Here is a 26762-nt window from a genome sequence, read left to right as displayed (position 1 = left end):
CCCAATCTGTAGTTTAGTAAAATTAATAAGTTAATAAGAAAACACATAAAATGTAATTGTTCAAAAATGTGTAACTGTTCAATAATTCAACTGAATTTAAAAATACAAATATCTGATCATAAACATGTTTGTTATTTTTGCAAATAAAACATTTTTTATAAAACAAATCTAATGAACTTTATTTTTTTATGCGTATACTACGCAAAAACGCAGTTTTGCGTCATGGATACACAATGACGTCACCACGCAATGACATCACAACGTCATTTAGCAACTTTTAGCAACAAATCGACCTGCCTTTAGCAACTTCCTCTGTAAATTAGTTAGCAACACTGATTATATGTTTCCATTAGAAGCTGTTGCTCACGGGTTTTATCATTTTTTGCCTCGTTGATTCTTTGGTCTGTTTAAGAATGCTGTGAACATGTACTAAACCCAACTATCTAAACCTGGCTTGACAGAGCTGCACGTACTCATCTATGCAAACATGCAATGGACTGAGCTAGGATGCGCTGATTAACCTAGGTCAAGCCGTGCTTTTTCTGTTATCCTGGCTTCCCCCAAACTACATCAAACTAAAGTGTGCACTACAAACAGTATGCATATTCTGCATTAGCGCGCCATCTAGTGTCATAAGTCAACATTCAAAGAATCCAGTTATTATGAATCAGATGTTTTTAATGCTATTAATGATTTATCACATGAACATACATATATCATTTAAGTTATTTTTGCTTGTTTCAGAAAGAAAATTGATGTGTATAAAGGCTGATGCAAAGTTACAGGTGAAAAACAGATGTGTTACTGCATTCGCAACAACTGTTTTTTTAATGCTGTGTAACAACTGAATCAAAAAGGTACAGACTGATTCAATAAAACTTTCAGAAAATATGGCTCGCTCCAGACAGACTCCATACAATTGGGAGAATCCCCCCAACAACAAGAGCACAACAGTTCCTGACAAAGGTGACATGATCCATTACATAATTTTTCTCTAATATGATTGCTTCTCCAAGTGTGTAATTCAGCAAACACTCTGTTACTAAGTAAAAGCAAATCTGGAATTCTTGATTACTTCAGCTTTTAACTCAAATCATGAGGTTTATACATTTATATGTTTTCAGAAGTCCGTCTAGTTTTCTTTCCTCTTATTCAACACATTCAACACATTCCTCTTATTCAACACATTTTCACTTTTACCCCAGTGTCACATAAATACATAATGTTTGAAGTTTCTTGTTTCAGAAAAGAAAATAGTGTTGCGGGCTTTACTTCTAGACACTTGAAGTTAACAGAAAATAAAAGAAAATGAGCACCAGATGAAAGAAAAATATAAAAATGGGAACAACAAAACAATAATGCTGTCAAAAGCAGAGTTCTTTAGTAAAGGCAATCGGTGATGGTATTCAGTGATGGTAACAGTAATGGTATTCAAACACAATCAAGAAAATACAATAATTAAATACAATACACGACAATCACAGCTGAACACAACAGAGAAAGAGACTTGAGATGAAGACAGGTGACACAACAGTCTTCATCTCCTCACAAACCAACAAATAACATGAAAAGAACTAATCAACTCATAAAATGTCACAGATGTTTCGTTCAATGAAGATAAATATCTAATGTATGAAGACTTAAAACAGTCTCACTATTATGGTAAATACACTCCAAAAATGCTGGGTTGTTTCAACTGAGATTTGGGTCAAACATGGACAGACCCAAGAGTTGGGTTAAAAATGTAACCCAACTGTTGAAACAACCCAGTATTTTTGAGAGTTTATACATGTTAAATACTGCTGTAACATTCCTCCAGACACACAATACATTAACTATTTCTCAGGTTTAATGCCAAAGTTGTGCATCCTTAAAGTCTTTTGCACTTTTTTGACCATTCAGCCCGTGTTAACACTCTAAAAAAATGCTGGGTTAAAAACAACCCAAGTTGGGTTGAAAATGGACAAATCCAGTGGTTGGGTTAAACGTTTGCCCAACATGCTGGGCAGTTTTTGTTTAAAAATTACTGTATGACAGGCTTTAAATGAACCCAAATTAGGTTGGAAATTAGGAATCAGTCACATAATTACTAGAGGCAACAATAATGATCAAAATGTGAACATTTATTAATAAACAATTTAATAAATGTTTAATTATTATTCATTATTATTCTTTTATTAAACATTAACATGTTCGTTTTCCAACATGGGTTCATTTTAACCAAGCAATACAGCGATTTTTAAACAACAGTTGATTTAAATAAAACTACCCAGCAGGTTGGGCAAACATGTCCATTTTCAACCCAACGTGAGTTGTTTTTAACCCAGCAATTTTTAAAGTGAACTGTGACTACATACATTTTGGCAGTGTGTATTTTTATTGAAATTTGACTATTTCACCACTTTTTCCTTTAATAACTATTTTACACTATATACACAAAAATAGTTAAAACACATAGAGCATTAAAAACAAAAATGTCCCTATTGAAACCCAATAAAACACTTTTAATCTCAGGGCCATTTAACTACAAAATGATGCAGTCTTTGTTAATAGACTTTCATTCTGTTGGTAAGGCTTCAAAATAGAAATTATTTCCCACAAAATTCTCAAATTTGGCATGTTTTTTAAAATTCATTTATTTATTGAGATATCTACCTATTATCATTTGGAACACAACTTTAGAAATTAATTTCATAAACTAAAACTGAGTTCACTCCAATCCCAATCAAACAGCAAGTTGGAGCTGAATTCAGCAGGAAAATGGCCCTCCAGGAGAAGTTTTGACATCCTGGCTCTATAACTTTTCTGTTGCATTTTAAAAACTTTTTCCTCTTCATCAGGGATCTGCCAAGGGTCTTCTTTAAGATAAGATTAAACTTGCATCTCTCAGAATATCGTTTTGACAGTGTCTTCTGTTTTTAGTACATCATTCTCATGTAAACATATCCTAAATTGCCAGTATTGGCTGTGAATGGTCTTTTCCCTCTATGATGTGGTTACATGCTTGCTAAAGAGAAAATAATACTTTTTACGCATTGCTATAAAGGCCTTAAAGCACTGCTTGCAGCTATAATTTAAATTAATGCACAAGGGTTTTAGTAGTGATGTACATATAAAAAGTAATGCTATTCAAAGTTGGTCATCCAGTGTTTTCTGTTGAAGATGGATGACCGAAGGGTTTGTGTTAGTAGTTGATTTATAAACATTAGCAACATAATCGAGTGTAGCGTTAGTTCTGATCTGATCAGAACTAATCTGAAGCTGATCTGATTCTCAGCTGATCCACGTCTAATGTATGAATACGACGCCTATCACAGCATTAGTGCAGACTTAAAGAGCCCTTGTGGTCATACACTGAAAAAAATGTATTTTCTTACTTTGTAATTCTGTCTTGTTTTCCACTACAAAAATCTAAATCTTAGGGGAATTTTTGTTTAGTGCACGTTTCATTTGTTCTAGTTTTCCCGCCTGTGTTTCGCCCCTTTGTTCTCATCATTACTTAGTGTTTCCTGTTTTTGAGTATATGAAGATTTGTGTAGAATTAACAAACATACTGCTGCGCTGAAATCCTGCCTTTTGATTTTCTGTATTTGCAACCCTATCGTGACATTCTTAAATCAAGATATGTTCATTAAAAATTAATCAAAATTAAATTATTTTATGCTTAAAGTAAGGGCAAATGTCTGACAAATGGGTTAATAAATTTGTTTTCTTTTTGAATTCAGTTTTTCTGACGCCACTGGCAGAACTATTTATTTATTTATTTTTTGATGTAATGAAAAACAAGACCAACATTTTTCCCAGTGTAATGCCCATCTTGGTGCAGTATTAGTGTAAATGCAGTCAGTTCTATATATGAGGATATAAGCAGGTGGATATAATGATTGATATTTCAAGCCAGATCAGTGTATTACATTTATATAGTGCAAAATACACGAAACAGAGATGATGATGTGTCACTGTTTCTGTCTGAGTCACTTTAGCAGCTTTAAAATACATCAAGCACTCGCTGATATATTGCTGGTACCGTGTTGCTTATTATTTCTCATATACTGCTTAAGGCTAAATGTCAAAATCAGTTTTTGATGTCATATTTAAATTGGTAGCCTATATAATAAGTGTGACAGTTTTACTGGTATTGGTACTGACTACTGAAATTTTAGGATCACTCTGTGAGTGAAGAGTGTTTCAGCTGATCTTCTTCACTCCATCACTTCCTAATTCCCTTTGTGTCCCTTTCGATCAAAGTATCAAAATTATAAATAATGTTAGATTGTTTTACTAGCAGTCTCGGCCTGAGGCTGATTTTAGGATGTGTCCTCCTTCAAAGGAATGTCATTTGGATCAGGTGGTGAGTTACCATCATCATCCTCCTGTAAGAAAACACATTCACAAAAGTTAAAATAATGAGGAGGATTGATGTTTAAGTTGCACACAAAAAATAAACTCAGCAAAAAAAGAAATGTACCTTTTTCACAATAATGCATTTTAAGCCAGGCACACATTTAACGACTAGTTAAAACATTGTAAGACTGTGCTCAACATACAGCGATTGTTTCCAGCGACTGAAGCAGATTTAAATACTGATGTAATCGCAGACTGAACACAACTGGCTCTGACTGGATGCGTTTGAGTGCGATCAGTCATAAGTATCAATTTACATTCATGATCGGCCTTACAATCGTTAAGTGTGTGCGCGGCTTTAGAGATAATTTTGTAAAATCCAAATAAGCTTTACAGATCTTTATTGGAAAGTGTTTAAAATGTATTTTCCTGCTTGTTCAATGAACCATAAACAATTTTTGCACACACACACCTGTAAAACAGCTCTTAAGACACTAACAGTTTACAGGTGAAAGAAAATTAACAGTCAGTAACCAAAGAGAGCTTTCTACTAAAAACAGCATGTACAGATGCTCTGGTCTCTGATCAGCTGAGTGAACATGCCACAGACCTGCTGCAGAAATAATAACTGCAGAAATAAACTGCAGTGTCTGTAATGAAAGACACCTAAATCAGATCTACAGGAGACAGAAGGACAGCTGATGTGACCATATGAACCATCAGAAGTGTGGTCGAGAAAGTGAAGAGTGGAGTAACATCTCACAGCAAGTTGGCACATCTTCCTCAGTCCATTAGGATGAAATGTGCTCTAATGGTGCATTCCCATCACAGCATCAAAACTCCACTCAGTGCTGCTGGCAACGCTAAAACGTTTCGCTTTGGGTCATGAATGTAAGTATGTTTAATCTGTGTTTATTTCAACACACAAACAATATAATCAACAGAGATTCACACAATTACATCTGGGAAGTGCTTTGTTCCAAGTAAAGATATCCTATCAATTTTCTTAACTTTTGTAAACCCAGAACCAGTGCGATCACAATGAAAACATCCACCTGCAATATTTGATATATAACAACGGCAAAGCATCCAACTGAAAACAATATGATTTACGCACATAAACTCCAGCACATGCAACCTGCATATTTAAACACCCTAGACAGACATCACTACCTGAACCTCACAGCAACTGGCCGCCAATCATGTTTTTCACTTGATATTTGCATAAAGTCAAGATGTGCCCAAACTTTTTCATGCGCTCTGCCACTTTCCGTGGTTTTCCACTCCACTGACAATCCCAAAAAGCACCACACAAGTGTGAAGCTCAACTTCCACAGGATTTAACTGAAACGCACCCTACACTTAAAGCAGCTGCTGGACACACATACTGACTGATGAAGTATTGTTATTTCAATTTCACATCTCTTTCATTTCAATTTCACAATTGCTTCGTAACAAAAGTTGCACTTTATGTTTTTTATGCGAATTGTTATTTAGTTAATTTGGGGGTTATTTGTGTTTTTGATTGTTTTGACACGTCTCACTGCTGAATATCTACTCTAAGAAGAAATGTGTAGAAAAATAACACATTAAGTGTAACACTCTAGTTTACACATTTTGTCTCAATATTTCATAAAAATGTGTTGGAAGAATTCAATTGTTACACATATTATATGTAGTTTTAAAATTAACACAACCTGTGTATTTGTTCACAGCATCAACACAATCTGTGCAGCCAAGAACAGCTGTAATGTGTTAATATTTATATAACTTTGTGTTGATTTCAGAGATGAAGATCAGACCTCCAAAACCAAGACAATTCAAGACTAGAGGTGTGATTGAGACCAGACCTTCCAAGACCAAAACCAGACCATTCAATCAAGATAATTAATTAATTGTGTGACTACTGAACATTAGTGAAGAACACCTGCTGTTAAAATCACAATTTTAAGTCACAATAGTGGAGATCAGGGTTTACTTTAGTTGGGCTCTTGATCCTTGACTTTTTAATAATATTAAAAAGTAATGTAAATCTAACTCAGAGATTGGACTCTAAATGAGTTCAGTGATTCAGGAAAAATAATGATTATGTGAAAACATAACCAACACCACCTGATCATCTTTTCTCTTTGCTTGTCTGGCTGTTATAACTCAGTTATTACAAAATCTAATATTAAAAAGTCAATGGACAAGAGCCCAACTAAAGCAAACACTCATCTCAGTGATGGCGACTTTAAAATTGTGATTTTCTCCTTTGGTGATTCTGCTTGTTAACAGATCACCTTTCTGACACATTTACTGTGTTAAAATCGTTACATTTTACATTTACTGTGTTAAAATCGTTGTGTCAAAATGAACACAAGTGTTGTCCCAAAACACAAGCACTGATGTGTAAATGATGTTTTTTGACTGGACTTGATAAAGAGACCATTGCCAATTTGATCTTCATGTTCAGAAGTAGCACAGGTGTTTTATTTTGTTGTTGTTCTCCTCTTTCCTTCAATGATTTTGCTTGTTAACAGCAGGTGTTCATCACTAGTGCTTGATTAATGACTTAATTATCTCATTAACTTCCCTCTTGAATGGTCTTGGTCTCGGTCTTGGAGGGTCTGGTCTTGACTTCACCTCTGGTTAACCTTCCTGACCCATTTATGCCAAGTTTACACTACAGGATTTTACGTTAACGAGTTAGCCGACAGGTTGGGCATAAAGATCAGTGCTCACCAATCTTTATGTGTGAACTACTGAACAACACATCAAAGAGGCTCGCTGACGTGTCGCCGACACCTTGCAGACACCAGACAAATTTATAGCATGCTAAATATCTGGAACTGTCGGCCGACTCAATATCCTGGGGTGTCACGTGTCATGATGAAACAGCCAATAAAATATACACTGATGTCTATGGAAGCAGCAATAACAATACATTCAAATATAATTTGCCGATGTTTATTCATATCATATACACATTGCGTAAGTAACTATAAAACTTGCACGTATTTAAGAATCAGAATATCAGATAGTTGATGGCATGGTGAGAAAAGCGATAAATCTGTCATACAGTGTTCTAAAATAACAGCAGCCTTAACTCTGGGATGTCAGCCAGAATGTTTTAAACTTCTGTGTGAAAGGGTTATTTTAATTTTAATTTAATTTAATTCAAAATTTAATCTAATTTCCTCCCAACATCCATTTTCAATTAAAGTCGTTGGGTGACAGAGTTGTCGTCAGCTCATGTAGTGTGTAACCTCCTGTTGCAGATCATTTACGTAGTGTCACGTAGTGTGAACACCATAACAACTTCAAGACTCTACAGCAAGTCACATAGTCTGAACAGCACAGCGATCTGCCGACGTTTAAAGTCCTGTAGTGTGAACTTGGCTTTACTGTGTTAAAATCATTAATACATTGAATGTGTCAGAATTAACACAAGCGTTGTCCCTAAACTCACACACTGATGTGCAAGAACTTAACACATTTTGAGTCAGTTTTAACACATACAAGAGTGTGTAGTGTTAAAAATAAAGGACAAAAAATAAGTATTCACTGTTCTTTTAAAGGTTTTGTGTGAACAGTAAATCTCATATCTTGTTAAATGATCTGCAACACTTACATTCTGTGGTACTGCTGTACGGCTCCTGCGGCGACAGTAAACCACAGCAACAGCGGAAGTTGCAAACACCAACAGAACAGCAACAATTATTCCTGCTACAGCACCTGAAGACAGATCTGAACCTGGAACAGCTGGAGACAGACATTTTTACTGGAGAGTGAATGATTATATATTCAGTATTTCACAATATCTTTGACTGTGACTGATAATTACTCATTTATACTTTTGTCATCAGGTGAATGACATTGATTTAACTGATAAATGGCGGCTTCTGTTGTTGTTAAAACAGCATCAGCACTTTGAGCTCAACTGGAATCAGTGCTATCAGGAAATCTGGCTGATATTATGCAATTTTCATGTTAATAACATAGTCAGTGTTATTTTCCTCAACCCAACAAATATTGAAATGTTTTTTTTAAATTCCTCAAAGGAAAATGCATTGAATTATTGAATTATTGACTCACCAGTGACAGAAACACTGAATCTCTTCACTCTACTGATGCTGAAGCTGCTGTTGTTGATGATAATCAGTAGTTTATATTCTCCAGAGTCTGTGTTTCTGGTGTTTGTGATGGTCAGAGATCCAGTCTGATGATCCAGCTTCAGTCTGTCTCTGAATCTCTCAGTTCCTTCATTACACTGAACATCTGTACAGATCTTACTCTCATCTCCAGTGATTTCAGCCATGAGAGTCTCATTAAAATACCACGTCATCTCATCATTTGGGCTTTTTATTACACCAGGATCTAAAGTGACAGATTCTCCCTCCTCCACTGTCTTCACTTCATCTCGTTCAGCAGCAGAAACACCTGAAACACAGATACTGGAGGATGTTTTTGTGGTTTAAATAATAATAATAAAAAAAACTTCACAACATGATAAACTGTGAACACGACTGCCACAGAACAAGCCCTTTGTTGACTTTAGATCTGAAAAGAAACATTTATTTCATACTTTGCTTATATCAAATTCTCATTTAAACATAATAACAGAAGCTGATCAGAAATGGAGTGATTAGACACTTTCAACTCTGTCAGAGCTCAACTGCAGCTTCTAAAAACTTAAAAGTTTGCCAATATAACTGTTTAAGTTTTAAATCAAAACAGACTGTGATGTAAACTACACAGTAAAGAGTGTATCTATACTGTAAGTTAATCAATATACAGGAAAACTCTGAATATCATTGTAAAAAATAAACATCAACAATGTGCTTTAAACATATAACTAAATAAAACTAAATAAACTAAATTTAAACATTCATTAATGACTCACCTCTGACAGAAACACTGAAGATCTTTTCACTGTCGCTGCTGCTGAAGATGATCTTTAGTTTATAATCTCCAGAGTCTGTGTCTATGATGTTCATGATGGTCAAAGATCCAGTCTGATGATCCAGCTTCAGTCTGTCTCTGAATCTCTCAGTACCTTCATTACACTGAACATCTGTACAGACATAACTGAGATCTCCACTGATCTGAGCGATGCGAATGCTGTTGAAATACCATTTAATATCTTCTTGTTGTTTTGTTTGAACATTTGTGTTCAGAGTGACTGAATCTCCCTCTTTCACTGACACTCCATCTGAAGCACCTAAGCAAAATACACAATAGTGCATGTTTTTCTACAGGTCATTATGGAGCTCTGGACATTACATGCATGAAAAAATAGTAGGCTAAGTCGTGCGCACAATTTAGCATACTATTTAGTTCCCTCGATATATAAATCATGCGCATGATTTATAAATCGAGGGAACGAATTAGTAATATTGCACTTGATTTATTTATTTATTTATTTATTTATTTTTCTTGCGCGTCATGTGCGGGGCTCCGTAGATCATAAAGATTGTGGGTAGAGAAATATGCCTGGATATATATTGTAACAAACAGCAGAAGAGATTTACACATTCACTCATCTATGCATCAGACAAACACACAAGTCTCATGAATGTGGCCTAAACACAAAATCGAGCCTACATCCTGATACATTTTTGACCCCTTTTCTTTCTATATATACGCATTTATATAATCAACATTTTGATAGTAACCAAAATGGCCTACTTCTACCGCATTGACTCGAGTAGATCTATAATACAGTGCCGCCCCAGCTAACAAAAAGGAGTTGTCAGAACGTTTTGTTAACATTCTCTTTAAGTTATGAAAACGTTATTTTGGAATGTTTTCTAAACGTTCAAAACGTCCAGTTTTTTTAATGTATCAATAATGTTTTTTCTTGATTTATGTTAACGTTAGAGGAACATTCCATTCTATCATTTTGGAAATGTTATAAAAATGTTATTTTGTAATATTTTCGAAACGTTCAATTTATCAGTTTTTTATGTATTAAGAACGTTTTTTCTTGGTTTATGTGAACGATAGAGGAACATTCCATTCTATCATTTTGGAAATGTTATGAAAACGTTATTTTCTGAATGTTCAAAACAACCTGCCCCGCTAGAAATTTTACATTCCCAGAACATTCTCAAAACATCCCCACTGGTGTTAAGGACGTTGTCTAGTAATGTTCCCAGAACGTTCAGAGACGGTCACGATGTGGAGTTCTTTTAAAGTTTGGGGGACGTTATTTGGCGGACATTCACAGAACATTCAGGGAACCATATTTTATTTTTATAGGGAACATCCCTGCTGCCCTTGTCAAAAAAGTCAATTAATAAAAGTATCTGCTCAAACAAAAACTATTTTTTCTTAAATGTCTTACAAAAGAAAAAAAAACAACAGAACATGGGTGAGCTAATGTAACTGCTGTATCACTGCATCAACAACTACACAGTTACTGTCCTTAAATAAAGCAACATGCAGCAGATCATCAGTGTTTCTGGATCATCACTGACTGAAGCTCAGGATCTACTCTCCAGCACAACGGTGACCCACAAAACTCAGATAACAGAAACAACATTAAACACTAACAGATCTCTCTAGATATCTGCATCTTCACATTACAAACCACTCTGACTTTGTTTCTTTCATACAAATCTTCTTTATGAGATGTTGATGTTTTATCAAATTTATAAATGTCACCGTTATGGAGGTAAGCGCTTGTTTTAGTTGGGCTCCTGACCCTTAACATTTTGATTGTTTTTCCCCCAATTGTTGCAATTGTGTTTTTAAAGCATTCGTTGCAAAAGGAATTGTGAGAGAAATCTTATCAAAGGGGTTTGATTGCTCATTGCTGATGATTTCCTCATCATAAAGTAGCCTTATTCTCTGGTCTCTGAATATTGTATTTTCTTTCATGTTGTAGTCATGTTTTGATATTTTGAAAGTTTTCATTATTGGGCAGATATTATTCAGACAGCATCATGTAGATTCACACAGACATCAAGATTCTGCGTATGACCTCAATAATGGTGACATTTTTTTCAGATATACAGATTAACTCTGAACATCACAAAACAAGCTACTAAAGTCACAAAAAAGTTTTTGTTTAGTGTCACCATCGTTGAGGATCACATGCTGATTCATGATGTCTGTGTTAAAGTTAGAAAAAAAGAACCTGTTCAAAACTCTTGTCTGTATAAATAATTAAATATAAAAAGCATTAATAAAACTAACAGTTAAAACATTCACAGTTTGAGGCTTTAGTGATGATCAGTGAATCAGGACACTCCATGATGACTGAATCACCAGCACTTACCAACCCATTTCATCTGATCAGAATTTCTCTTACATTCATTGCTATAACTAACATGTTTTGATAACACAGTTAAAGCAACCAGAGAAAAGCTAACATTTTATGTCAAGAATCAAGAGCCCATCTTAAGCAAACGCTCACCTCTATAACGGTGACTTCAAACTTTATTATTTTCTATAAAACACACACGTAGAAGGCTTCTTGTGACCTTGTTCAACTTTGCCTAAAAGTTCTCTAAAAGTGACAAAAATTCTGACATTTTACAGAACATTAAAACATATCATTGTATGGACGTTCCTTGAACGTTGTTCTCACAACGTTTTCTCTATATAATGAGAACATTCATCAAGTACAGATTACAATGTAAGGACGCTTTTTATAAACGTTGTACTCAGAATGTATTATGATAACATTATGAAAACATTCAGCAAATAATAACATTAAAAGCATGTTCTCAGAATGTTATCCCAAGAACGTTTTTGCTCAACATTACGAGAACATCAGTCAAGTACAAAAAAACATGATAAGAACGTTCCAACAATGTTGTTCTAAGAATGTTTCCTCTCAACGTTATGAGAATGTATTTTAACTATGAAAACATTATAAGAATGGTCCTGAAACATTATTTTATAAATGTTTTTTTTTCTAATATTTACAAAACTTTTACATAACGTTAGTGAAATTTATGGAAACGTTCTGTTAGCTGGGGTGTTTTCTCATATATTTTAATCCTAAACAACTCACCTAAATAACGTCTTCAGGCAACGTTTGGGACTATATTTTATGAATCAGGCAAAAGCTTTTAACCAAGCTACATTGGATCAGCTTATGCACTGATATAAGCGTCAACTTTTAAGTTAGCCTACTTGTTTACACCTATACGTGACCTATACAAAAGGCCCATTTTATTTCGTTTCAATTGCATTAGCGTTCTTCTGTGACGAAAATCTATTTCTGTGACAGTGTTAGGCTCTGTTTTTAACATAATGATTCGTTACAACAATAACACTAATCCACCCAGTGCCAAAAATGCGTTTAGGCCACAGAAATCCACTTAAGACCGTACAAGTGATCTTACACACAGAAAAGATCTTACCGTGGCCGAGTGAATACAAAACCACTACAATAACATTAAAGAAAATCGTCATTCTTTTGCTCTAACGTGAGCACAGCTCAAATGAATAAAAGTGAAAGCAAAGATAGGACAGGGAGCATCCACAAGGAAACAGAACGATGACGTAGTGAACGACGTTGCTTCTATGGCAAGCCGTTTAGCTTAAATTGTTCCCAGTGAGGCTACTCGTCGTAATCGCATTTTTACTATAAGAATTAAATTAGAGAGCTCTATAAATGAATTCTTACTAGTAGCTATAATGATTAGAGAGCTCTCTAATTCCATTGTTACTAGTAATAATGCAATTGCAGAGCTCTCTAATTCAGTTACTAGTAACAATTGAATTAAAGAGCTCTCTAATTTAGTTCTTACTACTAACAAATATTATTAAAGCGCTCTCTAATTCAATTGTTAACTAGTAGAACTGAATTAGAGAGCTCTGCAATTGGAATTCTTACTAGTAAAAACATAATTGTAGAGCTCTAAATATAGAGTATAGAGTAGAGCTCTGACCTTTAACCCAGTGACTCAGGAAGGCAAAGTTCAGGTGAAGAAGAGAAAAGGAAATCCACTTGCTGGTAGATTTTGTGACTACACATTCTGACCGCAATAAAGGTTTGTATTTTATCCCCTCTCGCCAGGGCTATGGTAAAATATCTTCTAACTAAATAAATATGAATGTTACAGGTCAAGAGTTTGTTGTTGGTCTGTTGGTCTTTTAAGTCAAAGATAAAAGCATGTACCCCATGAGAAGGCTTCAATGAGAAGCATAACTGCTTTATCCCTTCAATCATTGAATATTGTTTTTGTTGCTGTTCTTCTTGATGACTTCTTGGTTGGATACGTCTGAGCATACCTGGTAAACTGGTCAACTACAACCTACAAAGACACATTTACTCCATTCCAAGTGGTAAATGTGTCTTTGAGTACATATAGGTTGTAGTTGACAATTTACCAGATATGCTTAAACGTATCCAACCAAGAAGTCATCTAGAAGATGTATGTTTTGTATTCTTCAGTTGTCCTCTGGCCAACCAAATGAACACTGCATGATTCATGCAGCATCACAAGTCAGAATTCAGATTGGTAGCATTCAGAATATTCTAAAGATCTTATATTTGAAGATCGGATTCATTACGCCATTATGGAGATAAAGCTGGTCATAGGAGTCTGGACAGAGGACTTGTCTGGTTCTCGTGGTCTTTGATGAGGATCTGTTCTAATGGCTGACGTGTCAACGAGGTCTTCACAGGGGATCATCTAGTTGAAACCATCTCTGCTGACATTCAGGGCTGTTTGTCCAGATCAAACAGTAAATTCAGGGATAAGGAGGAGACAGACAGACTATCTGAAGAAAACCACAGCAGCTTTCATTTTGAGTTAGGGGAGGTGTGATGCTTGCAGATGAGCATATCTAGCGAGATTAACAATGCTACACCTTGAAATAACTTACCATCACTGACGGAAGAAAAAAAAGCTCACACATCAGAGATCTCTCTCAGAGAGTGTGCAATCCTGAAGAAAACCACAGCAGCTTTCATTTTGACTCAGATGAGCAGCGAGATATACAAGAAAAAAAAGCAGAATTAGAGTGCTGCAAAGTATCTGTCTTGGTGAGTGTTCAGACAAACATAATCTGTTATGTCTTAAATGAACATTTGGTTAACAGTTGGGGAAAAATATCTGATGTGTAACTTTATTTTAGATCCGTGCATTTCAGCAGGTCTTAATATAGATCTGTGTCAATGTTAATCAAACTTGATTGAACTACATTAGCTTTAATAATCAGTTCATTTGTAATTAACACACTAAAGTGATTTTTATGTGATGCACTTGAATTTATATATACTATTTAATATGATTTTGCCCATTTTGCCAGCACAAGTCACACGTACAAAACTATAATGTTTTTAATTTTGATTAATAACAAAAAAAAATGCTTCATTTTTTTTTTTAAATTACTGACATTTAAAAGGCACAATATGCAAGATTTTTGGATGAAAATATCCAAAAACCACTAGAACACTGTTATATATTTTGTTGACTTGTGTACTTACATTATCCCAAATGTTTACAAGAATTTAGATCCAGACAAATAAACAATTTTAACCCAGACACAGACCATGTCCGTGCATCCCCTATCAATGACATCATACCCACATATCTTGTTTCTTGATTTACAGCGAGTACATGCCTAATATCGATCTATCTTACTGCAGCATGCAACACGTGTCTCATAGCCGCTGAGCGAACGCATAACTTTATAACAATTTTCAACATACTCAAATGTATCTATCAGCCTCATTTCCGTTCCCACAACACTCACCCTGCTCTGCTTCATAAAGTAACATTAATAATCTCATCCATGAACATGATTTCTGGCCGAGTCCCATCCCGATTCTTTTCCACTGGCTGTGAGGTGAAAACAATGTGCTGAACAATCCCATCAGCAACATCTGGACATCACTCACCTCTGTCACACATACGGCAGAGCTGATATATGTGATTATTTACTGAGCTGATCTCTGTCTTCAGTTGTAGATCAAACAGATTCACTTACATTAATGACTGTCTCTCTTTTACTCTCCTTCAGTTCCTCCAGACTCAGTCTCTCTGAGAGTGTTCATCTCTGCTGCTGCTGCTGCTGCTGCTGCTGGTTTTCTGTTGATTGTAACTGCTGTCGGTATCTTCTGCATCAACAGGAAATGCAAGAAAGTAGGTCAGGAGATCAAAAAATGCATGCAAATCTTTTATAAGCCACAAATTCTGATGTAAGATTGAAAATTTTGGGTTTTAACATGTATTATTGTTAATTCAGTCCAGACCCAGGAGAAAAACAAAATTGATTCAGCATGGTCGAAAAATGGTAATATCATTTTGACTGTGTTGCAAGAAGTTGTTGCTGTCAGTTAGTGTGATTAAAGTTTTGTGTGGAATTGCATCAGATGTTCAGTGAACAGATGTGGATAGTCAGCCTTGTTCATAACCTACCTTCAGATATATTAAATGATTAGGTCAATTTCCATATGTGCTGGAATCCACATAAATCTAACTCTTATTCCTATATGATTTAGTTTGTACAGAGTTTCATATATTTCATACACAATATCAGGTCTATTTTGAGATGATAAAAACTGTAAAGAAACCAATGCTGATAAATTATCAGAGTATATTACTGCCATTTTAAGCTTATTATGTTCTAACCATTGTACTGCATTTAACTGCAAATACTGTTAAATGGTCAGGTGTTCTTTCCCTAATATTTATCTTTAACTCTGGAATAACAAAGCCAGTATTTCCACTCTTTGGTTCTTTTGACTTATCAGTAAATTATCACAATAAAAGCCTTGTGCATTGTTCTCAGTCTTTTATAAAATATATCTGCCCAATTTCTAAACATCCAAGGTGGTATCATTGGATAAGGTACTGTGTGTGACTGTACTTTTTTTCTTTTAATCCCATTTCTTTAGCCATATTATTCGATGACCAAACAAAACATTCTCCCTTTGCTTTCACAATTTCCCTACATGGGCTAAGGGCCTTTACTGTAGGGTGTTTTTCTTAATTTTTCTTTTCTTAAATTCAGAGGTAATTCACCCATCTCCACTTGAATCGTACAAGCTGGAGATGATTTTGTAGCCCCACGGCAGATTCTCAAAGCTTGATTTTGTATTATTTCCAATTTCTTTAGCAGTATCTTTGCAGCGGATTAATACACTACACTTCCATACTCTATCACTGGTCTTATTAAACATATAGATCTCTCACGGCTCTTCTACTAGCACCCCAATCCGAACCTGTTAAACATCTCATTATATTTAAAATCATCTTGCATTTTCTTTATATGATCACTCCAAGTCAGTTTAGAGTCAAATAAAATCCCTAAAAACCGAAAGGAGTTTACCTGTTCTATCTGTCTCCCATATATCAATATCTTTGCTTCATTGACCTTCTTTCTAATAAAAAACCATCATCTTTGTCTTTTCTACTGAAAATTTAAAACCCCAAGAATAAGAACATTTTTCAATGATTCTTATTGCTTCTTGCATCTTCTCTTGTATTAATGTTAGATTCTTACATTTTTCCAAAGAGCAATATCATCAGCAAACAATGATTTACCAGTATCATATTTTAAATTATAGAACACATCATTTATCATAACAGAAAAGAGGAATGGGCTGATTACACTACCCTGTGGAGCAGCAGTGATGTCTCGCTCTCATTGAAGTATATGTGCGAGACATCACTGCCGTTGTCAGAGCACGATCAGACCTCACGAATCGAGTGATGAATGCCGTTGGACATAGTGGTGTATTAGAGGTAAAAAATGATATAAATACTGTTCGGTTTCTCGCACAAACCGATCGTTTCGTGTCTTAGGACATCAATGTGTCGTCACGAGCCGCAGGGTTTAATTTGGACTTGTCTATGCAAGTTTTATTTACTTTTATAGTAGAAGTTCCCATTCACTAGCATTATTTGACTGACAGACCGCAATGGTTGGAGTTAAAAATCATCATTTGTGTTCTACTGAAGAAACAAAGTCACCTACATCTTGGATGCGCTGGGTGTAAGCAGATAAACATCAAATTTTCATTTTTGGGTGAACTATCCCTTTAACACACACCTATACATGGACGGTAGCCGACAATAATGAACAGAAACAAGGGCACTTAAATACAAGTGCAAATGAGGTGATGATGACATACAGCTGACAGTGATGACTAAAATAAAAAACATGACAACGACCTAGTGGTGGGAAACGGTGCAGGCAGGAAAACAAAAGCCTTGTCCAAATTTCCACACTTGCGGCCTTTGCACTTGACCACTTGTCTACTTAAATGATGTATTTCCTGTATTTGGCTCAAGCAGGCGTGAAGACCGCAAGTGTGTGTAGAACTTTTGATTACCTGATGGGACACACTTATAGTCTTGTAAACAAATGCAAGCGTTTACAGCTTTTAATTATTATTTTCAGTACTCTGCATTTTAAAATACACTTCTAAATGTCTGTTCAGTGGTCGATATGTAACTAACAGAAGACAATCGTGAAAATTGTGGTGCTTCTTTAAGTGATAAAAAATGTTGTACAAAATACACATTGCCCACTCATTTTTGCATCAATAAAATGCGCAACACTTTATATTTTACTACCAAATTATATGTAATATATAATTAATTGAACTTACAGTCATATATTTTCCCTGTCATCTCACGATTTCGGGGCACGTGAGTTCCCAAACATAATGCATGATGGGATTCGCTTATCCTCGAATACCACTCAGAAGCGGTATTCAAGGTAGTGTGTGTGTAGTGTGCATTAAGGGCACTGCACTTAGGCATTTTTAAGACATGAGACAGTCTTGCGCACTTACTTATGAGAGCAACATTTCTTTTTTTTCAGATCCTCAGAGAGCTCTTTGCCATGAGGTGCCATGTTGAACTTCCAGTGACCAGTATGAGAGTGTGAGCGTACCACTAACGAGTCACATGACACCAGGGAGAGAAAATGGCTAATTGGGCCCAATTTGGACATTTTCACTTAGGGGTGTACTCACTTTTGTGGCCAGTGGTTCAGACATTAATGGCTGTGTGTTGAGTTATTTTGAGGGGGCAGCAAAATTACACTGTTATTCAAGATGTACACTCACTACTTTACATTGTAGCAAAGTGTCATTTCTTGTTTTGACACATGAAAAGATATAATAAAATATTTACAAAAATGTGAGGGGTGTATTTACTTTTGTGAGATACTGTATTTCATATCAAAATATTTTAATCCAATTAAAAGTTCTTCCCTTTATTCGCATTTTGTCGAGCATAATCAACAGTCCCTCTTTCCATATCATATCATATGATTTTTCTATGACTAAAAATATTGCCATTATTGATTCCTTGTTAATTTGGGCTTCTTTTTTTCCCCTTTCTGTTTCCAAACAAACTACTGGATACATAGTTCCTCAAGTTAAAGCCCACTTTCTTTCCAGTCACATGACTGCTTTACTTTGCGTGTCAGAACGTTTGAATCTAAAACACTGCTCTACACTACTCTTACCACAAGATGGCACTTTCCTTGCAGAAATCAGAGAAGGAGCCTGTGTATGCAAATTTCACCAAAACAAGATGATCAAAACAGAATGAGCTGATACAGGCCCTGACTCACACCTTTTAGTCCATATTTATTCTCTGCTACTACACAAGCAGTAGACCTACTCAAAATATAGGACATCCAGATTCATGTTTTTAGCTCAACGTGCATGGAGATTGACTAACTTTATTAATATTATTTTGCCTCAGTGTCAAACAGTTTCTTGTGTTTTTTTTCCCCCCAGTAGACTGAATAATCTCAAAAAGCTGTAAATAGTAACAGGACAGGAAGAAACTCTTCACCTACAAACTAAACACATGCTCTGAATGCCCAGTGTCACCAACATGTTTATCCACCCAATGGATCAAACCATGTTTAGAAAACCAACCGCAGAAGGTTTCAGTTTGACTCCTCAGCCGCATTATGATCACATGTGCCATCAAAGTGCAAAACAAGACCAGCCGCCTAGGTCTGGCAGTTGCTCAAAATTGGCTGTGAAAGCCTTGATGACAACACACTTTATTCACAAAGGTCAGATTCTGTGATGACAAGGACGATGTGTGTTGCGTGTTTTTTCTTAGACAAGTTTATGTATTTAACCAATCTTGATATCGAATATCTGATATTCAAAGACAACACACAAAACATTAACACAAATTAAGATTACGCTACCTAGTAAATATATATTCTTATTTCAATCGCATCCACTTCTTCAGCTACAGTCAATGCAAAAATCGTGTGGTCTTCCATGAATGACGTTGGTTCAGAAAGCTACAGAAAGCAGGAAGTGTCTGACCTGACGCCCGTCTCTGTCCCCCACCTGCAACAAGCAGATTTCGCCAGCCGGTGGCAGGCTAGTGTAGAATCTCGAAAAAGCCTATAGTCCCTACAATAACAGACCTGTGCATCTAATAAATTATTCATTCAAGAATGTTATCCAAGTTTACTGCAACAATGGAGCCTTGAACTTCACATAATTTTAAAAGTCCAGCTTTAAGTTGATCCTGGAAAGCGCTCATTGTCACAGCTGAAAACATGACAGCGCTCTTCTCCCACGAGGGGGTTTGGCGTCATGGCATTTGTTTCCAGGCGGACCGTTAAAGAACATGACACACACATCTCCCGAACATCCTGTAAAATTCAACCAACCAAAATTCAAACACACACACAAACACACACACACACATACACACACACACACACAATTCTGCTTATTGCTATTGTTATCATTTCTGATTATTGCTATTGGATTTATTTACTTTTTTATTAAATAATTTCTTATTCTTAAGTCTATAATGTTTTGGTTCATTGAAATAAATATTTTGTAAATACAATCTAAATCTTAAGGATTTTTTTTCTTGCATTTGTAACAGTAGGGTAACTACAGTCTCAGAACAAAGGCTGTCATACCCTTTTGAATGGCACTAAAGTGTACTAATACTAATATGAACCCTAGCCTTTTTATAAACATTATGAATTTTTTTTTTTTATTGATTAAGTGTAAGGCCCGCCCAATCGGCCCAATGGTGGTTTCCCACAGGACGGGGAAGGTTTCTTGTGCGTTCGGTCTTTTCAGCGTGGCAAAGTAGTTTAATTCCAAATAATCTTTTATCTGACTCCATGTTATTATGACCTCGAATTTAGTTTAGAATGTCAATTGATTATTGGTCATTTGTATAATAATTTGGCTTTACATTTGAATATTCTATTTAACTCTTTAATCTTATTGTACTCGTTCATCCGGTTCTCAGTGTCGCACAGGGTCCTCGCCCTGGCCATTCATTAATTATGCGGGCCCACGATCACAAACTCGCCAGTCTTGGTCATTAGACAGAGATAATTGACTATACTAATAGAGTGCCGCTCTCATGCTTGCTTTCTCTAAAAGTATTTGGTTTAGTCCCCAATAGATCTGTATACACTTGAATTAAAGTAACACTAACTCTAGTCAGAGGTCATGACCACTACTACAGATAAGCCGACCAATATTACTTCTCTTATTGCAGCTTTGGTTTGGTTATGCCATGGTTTCCCATGTACACTTAGCTAGAGTAACATTACAATAAACAGAGGTAAGGCTCACCCTATTTAGGTTGGTCGAACCTAAATAGGGTTGCCTAAACGGAAATTCCCTTTTAGCCTTTACAGTCTAAGTACACTTGAACTAATGCCAAGCGTTAGTCGGAGCTCTAAAATCACAGTTGGTGTGCCCTATGCTCCACTCAACTGGACTTTAGTCCGTTACTAACCTGACACAGATTTGCGGTAACAATGGATACATCGTAATCTACTGAAGTCAATCATTTCAGAGTAAGTCAGAATAAAATCAAATGTGACAATTTATTAGTCAGGTAAATGTATCATGCCAATTACATAATCAATTCAAAGATGATCAATACAAAACATCAAATGCTCAGAAATAGAGTAAGATGCATACCTGACATTAGAAAAATACACATTGCTGAGTGTCCTGGACACTCAACAATGAGGGCTTCATCTAAATACAGAGTTGCCCCGAGCCTTTTGCAACATTTCTTTAAATACTCAGACCAAGACAAAACATCCCCCGATGTGGGGCATGAACTTACAATCAGAATTTGCATTGACTAGGGCCACAGACCTAGGGAGTTTACACCTTGCTGTGGAACAGGAGGTAGTTTGGATGAAAGACCCTGGGAAAGAGGCACACCCACAGTTGCAACCAAAGTATCTGTAAACTCTTAAAACCTTTAATACCTTTGGTTTACTTCCATGTAGACGAGACCATTGTACCAGTTGCACTGAGACATTTCAAATGATACCAATCATTGTATAGCATTCTTTGATGATTGTTCACATTAAACCAGATAGATTTTGGGTGAATTTTAGGTCATCTCTGCATGTAGAGAGAATGGGGGAAGAGGGTGAAGGAAGTGAAATGTAGATTAAGGCAAATGCTGAGGTGTGATTGACTCAGTGTGATTGCGTCACGGAAGGGGATGCTAATTTTGCAAGAGAGAGTTCAAATGTTAATTTACTTTGTTTTCTCAAAGAGTAGACCTTTCTTGGTCCAGGCACTCCGGCATCAGTCTTATATTAAGTAACTAAAAATTATAACCTTATATCATATGCAAAAGCAGCGTGTGAACTAGGAGTGTCAAATGCTGTCATGGGAGGATTCACACTACACCTTTTGCAGTTCTGCTGTTAATCACACACTGAACCACTGAGAAAATGTGTCACAAGTTGGTTTTGTTCTGTTTGTGCTGCTGGAGCCTGACTGGTAAGTTAAAAAACATTTTTTTGTTTTAAATTTTTGAGTAATAAAGTTGCTGCTACTGTTCAAATTAGATTATTTTCATCTGCTGTTATCTAGCAAATGAATTATGAATATAATACAAGATCTACTAACTTTGAATTCAGGTCTCCATTGGGGTTAGGACGTTTACACTGGAATTTCCAGGTCTGGAAAAAATGTCATGAAAATAATGGAAATCTAAAGTGTGAGCTTTCCGTTGAGCTGCTGTCAAATATCAAGCCATTTTTTGTCCATATATTTTATGTGTGTGTGTGTGTGTGTGTGTGTGGAAAAAATAGTTCTGCAGTGATCATAAACATCTACAAATGTCATGGAAATTCACTGATCAAAATGTGCAGGAACCTTATAGTTCATATGAGACTATCCAGCGATCTAATGATTTAAATCACTCATTTATTAAAAAAAAAAAAAAAAAGTATTTAAAATATCCAGCACAATTAAATCTGTATTTTCAATTGCAATAATTATCATGTATTTATTTGTCTATAAATGATGAAACTTTAAACACTGATTGTTTCCTACACTTTAAAACAAATGAAAGATTAAGGATATGTTGCACCAGTAAGGATTAAATCAAGATTAAATCAAGGTTTATCTAATAATTCTGTCGTGCCAAAATGTAAAATATGACTTACATTTAAACCATAATTTCGAACCTAGTCTTAATTAACATTTAAAATAGATCAACTTTAACCCTGTTACTTTAAATTAAATTAAATGTTGTTGCCGTTTTAGGAAACCTGTTTGCTTTGAGTTCATATCTGGGGTTAATGCATTCATGTGTTTATAGAGACCATTGATATTTTACATCACAAGGTTTTACATTTCTCCAGGTGTGTTTGGTGATTCAGTGTCAGTGATGGAGGGAGATTCTGTCACTCTAAACACTAATGTTACTGAAATACGTGAAGGCTACGACATACTGTGGAAATTTGGAGCTGAAAACTCTCTGATAGCTAAAATGAAGAAAAAGAATCAAACCTTCTACACATATAATGGTACTGATGAGAGATTCAGAGACAGACTGAAGCTGGACGATCAAACTGGATCTCTGACCATCACAAACATCACAACTGAACATGATGGAGATTATAAATTAGAGATAAGTGGAGCAAAAGAATCAACAAAAATATTCAATGTTTCTGTCTATGGTGAGTGTCCAAACATTTACATATTCTATTTATATATTCAAATGTTTAATCATTTTAGAGTTTGAGATGACAGACATATTCAGTGATTGCAACTCTAAACACTCACTCAACTTACTGCACAGATTCACTACAATTCACAACATCAAATATAAGCCGATTATCGTGTTCATATTCTTGTTTATTCTCTGATGTTTTTCAGCTCGTCTGTCTGTTCCTGTCATCAGCAGTAACTCTTCACAATGTTCTTCATCATCATCATCATCAAATTGTTCATTGGTGTGTTCAGCTGTGAATGTGGGTCATGTGACTCTCTCCTGGTACAAAGGAAACAGTTTATTGTCCAGCATCAGTGTGTCTGATCTCAGCATCAGTCTCTCTCTACCTCTGGAGGTGGAATATCAGGATAAAAACACCTACAGCTGTGTGCTGAACAATCCCATCAGCAACCAGACTCAACATCTGGACATCACTCACCTCTGTCACACATGTGCAGGTACGATAGAGCTGATATATGTGATTATTTACTGATCTGATCTCTGTCTTCTGTTGATTCACTTACATTAATGACTGTCTCTCTTTTACTCTCCTTCAGCTCCTCTAGTCTCTCTGATAGTGTTCATCTCTGCTGCTGCTGCTGGATCTCTGTTGATTGTTGCTGCCGTCGGGATCTTCTGCATCTGCAGGAAATGTAGAAAAACTGATAAAGAAGGCAAGTGTTATTTTATCATTTTAAACAAGTAATACATGAAATAATTCTTTAAAAAATGTGCTGATAGCCATATTTTATCATTTAATTAAAATTATCCTCGTAATTTTGTAGTTAACATTACACTCATCATAATACGTCTATTTCCATATAATGACTGGACGCTGCTGTTTACTCGTCTCACTCACAAAAAAAAAACAACAGACTGCATTTCTCAAACTACATCAATGTTGAAAATGCAAAAACATAACTTTTTTTTTTTAAATTAAGAAATAAAAAAGATTTCTCCATTTTATATACAATCTTACATGCAGCTGCTGCTCAAAGTAAAATCTATATCAGTGATGACTTTTGTTGTGCCTGTTAAGCCTGAATGCTCATTAAATAAATAAATTTAAGGCTAAACACTCTTTTTAGGAACTTTTTTGCATGTGGAAAAAGTAACAGGCCTAATGGCAAATTAAATTTGTTAATGCAGTTTGGTGTTAAATTTGAAAGCCCTAATAGTAACACATAGTTAAGATTGAGTTTTGTGGTTTTAATTCATCTATTATTGCTGTTGAAACAGTTGAGACTTGTGAAGTCGAGATCACTTACGCAGAGACGACATTCTACAAGAGAAACACACAGAAAACGGTGAGACAATTTACTGTTAATTTGTTCAGTATTTGTATAATTTTAGCAGAGAGTCATATGTAGATCAATGTGCACTTCTGATTTTGTCTATAATATTTAAGTCCATTTCCAGCACTTGAGAAGAAAAAATATGCTCTGGTAAATCATAATTAGAACAAAAAGTTAAAATTATGACATACTAAATCAAAATTATACAGTTAAAAATGTAAAATGTCATGTTTAAAACAACTCTAAAAAGTTGAAAATATCACAAAGTTTAAAAAATGAGATTAAAAACTTAAAATGTTGAAATTAAGACAATAATTTTGACCTGCATATATCATAATCTGATTTAAGGACAGTATGTCATAATTTGGAATTTTTAATCTCATAATCTGGACTTTGTATGTCACATTTTTATGATTTACCATGATTAGCTTCATTTCTTTTTTCTTATGGTCAGGCCTGTCACTATAACTTCTTTTGTTGGCCAATATACTGTTCCAGAGAAAATTGCGATAAACTATATTATTGTGATTTTAAGACATTTGTTTATGCCACTGAATAATGATAATATAACAACATAATAATGCATGCACAAGATGCAGCAAAAGATGGTCAAACATCCATCTAATGCACGTTTACATTGAAAATCAATAAAAAAAAAAAAGCCCCCAGAAAAAGTGGAATGCAAAATATGCATTCTCTCTCTTGTGAAACCTGCTTAACGCTAGCTGTGAGAGAGCACCATTTTGCGTTTTTACATTTATATGCATCAGTGAATTGTGGCTTTGAGTCTATTTGGATTTATTCTTTCATACTGGAGTTATCAGGAAAACACTATAATTCTTTTCACCTGTCGATGTCTGATCTTTCCAGTGGCAGTAATGAGCTTTCACAGTAAAATGATCTATCGCATAAATCTCACACACAACCACACCATGTGTTTATAAAAGAATTGTTACTTTATTATTATTATATCTTGTGTTATGCATTTTCACAGAAAGTTAAAGAGGAGGATCATGTGGAATATGCACCAATCGCACTCAGAAGATGACCAAACTTCAAGGTTTTTCTAAGTACAAAACCCTTATTTGATCATTTTCATTGGGAACCTCCTGCAACGACCTCCGACTCCGAGTCTATGGTTGAGTTTTGGGACTGTGAGAATCATCATGTTACATCAGGAGATAGATAAGACATACAGCAGGGATCCTAAAGGGATAAATCATGTAAATCATGTGGTCTGCTGCAGCATTTTCATGTTTGCAGAACATAGTTGCAAACTAATCATCAAAAGGTGACAAAGTGAACCGTGCCGTGGTCTCTTTTATTTACATCTGTACACAACTGTGGTTTGATCCGTTGGGTAGATAAACAGCTTGTGCATGAGAATGAGTCTGCTGCTGGATGTTTGCATTTGATGTCAGTTAGTGTTTGTCTGAGGTGTCAATAAAGTAAGCGTGTGTCTGAGGCGTCAATAACCCGTCTGTTCGATTGTGTGTCTGAGGTGTCAACAGTGTGTCAGTGCGAGTGTGTCTGAGGTGTCAGTCTGTGTGGACAGAGAGTCGTTGCAAGGATTTTTGCATTTTACTCACATGAAACTGTTCTGCTCTACAGGGAAGCCATTTTACTACATAATACTGAACTCATTAGTTTGATGTTTGACAAAAAGATCTCTCAAGTCAAACAGTGATATTACTGTGAAAAATGTAAATATTATATATGATATGATGATCTTATGCAGTGATCCAGCAGTGCTACACTCTCAGGTACACCATTGTACCTTATTTACCCCTTATTAGTACCTAAATGTTTGAGAAAGTCCCTTCAGTGAGAGTGTAGTTTCAGTACATATTTCCAGCTCAAGTGTTCTTTCTAAGCAGAACTATTCTTGATACCTGTTTTTCTTTCTAATAAATGTTATATATCATGCCCTTGTCTGGGTTATTTTAAGAATAAATGCAATTATTTACAATTCATGATTTGTGTTTGATGGTTGTCAATAAGTTATTTTGTTTTATAATAACAGGCTCCTGTCCATAGGTAAAACAATGGTTGAAATTTAATGTAAGATCAATAACATAATCAGACAGAAAATCTCACCTTAAGTTTCCACTGATAATGGTGAAGATCAGACACAAATACATGAGGACTGCTCAAGATATCCGTTCCTGCTCCATCT

General features: G+C 35.4%; 1 protein-coding gene across 4 annotated transcripts; it reads right to left on the bottom strand.

Moving 5' to 3' along the window:
- Nucleotides 1-3422: 3422 nt before the first annotated feature.
- Nucleotides 3423-26704, bottom strand: LOC125271636. 4 transcript variants are annotated; one of them, XM_048195759.1, is made up of 7 exons: nucleotides 26684-26704; nucleotides 23816-23933; nucleotides 15280-15409; nucleotides 9230-9547; nucleotides 8422-8766; nucleotides 7958-8088; nucleotides 3423-4373 (listed from the first exon to the last, which is right to left on the bottom strand). In XM_048195759.1, exons 4-7 carry the CDS (start codon nucleotides 9321-9323, stop codon nucleotides 4308-4310), a joined length of 636 nt encoding a protein of 211 aa, XP_048051716.1. In that variant the 5' UTR covers nucleotides 9324-9547; nucleotides 15280-15409; nucleotides 23816-23933; nucleotides 26684-26704; the 3' UTR covers nucleotides 3423-4307. The 4 variants fall into 4 exon arrangements, with proteins under 4 accessions (XP_048051716.1, XP_048051717.1, XP_048051715.1 ...); XM_048195760.1 differs by lacking the exon at nucleotides 26684-26704 and having other exon boundaries at nucleotides 23816-23951; XM_048195758.1 differs by lacking the exons at nucleotides 15280-15409; nucleotides 23816-23933; nucleotides 26684-26704 and adding an exon at nucleotides 12702-14024.
- Nucleotides 26705-26762: the final 58 nt, after the last annotated feature.

The sequence above is a fragment of the Megalobrama amblycephala genome, linkage group LG7 (assembly GCF_018812025.1).
Source record: "Megalobrama amblycephala isolate DHTTF-2021 linkage group LG7, ASM1881202v1, whole genome shotgun sequence".
NCBI classification, from domain to species: domain Eukaryota; kingdom Metazoa; phylum Chordata; class Actinopteri; order Cypriniformes; family Xenocyprididae; genus Megalobrama; species Megalobrama amblycephala.
Note: the sequence above shows the minus strand (reverse complement) of the source record. Positions and strands in the feature narration are given on the sequence as shown.

Bases quoted from the DNA above. Each gene is read 5' to 3' on its own strand.
- LOC125271636 (XM_048195758.1), bottom strand. From the start codon at position 12,753: ATGACGATTTTCTTTAATGTTATTGTAGTGGTTTTGTATTCACTCGGC. The intron at 9,548-12,701 runs GTAAGATCTTTT...TATTTTGCTTAG, and splicing joins TTTGTATTCACTCGGCCACG to GTGCTTCAGATGGAGTGTCA. The intron at 8,767-9,229 runs GTGAGTCATTAA...TCTGTGTTTCAG, and splicing joins CTTCAGTGTTTCTGTCAGAG to GTGTTTCTGCTGCTGAACGA.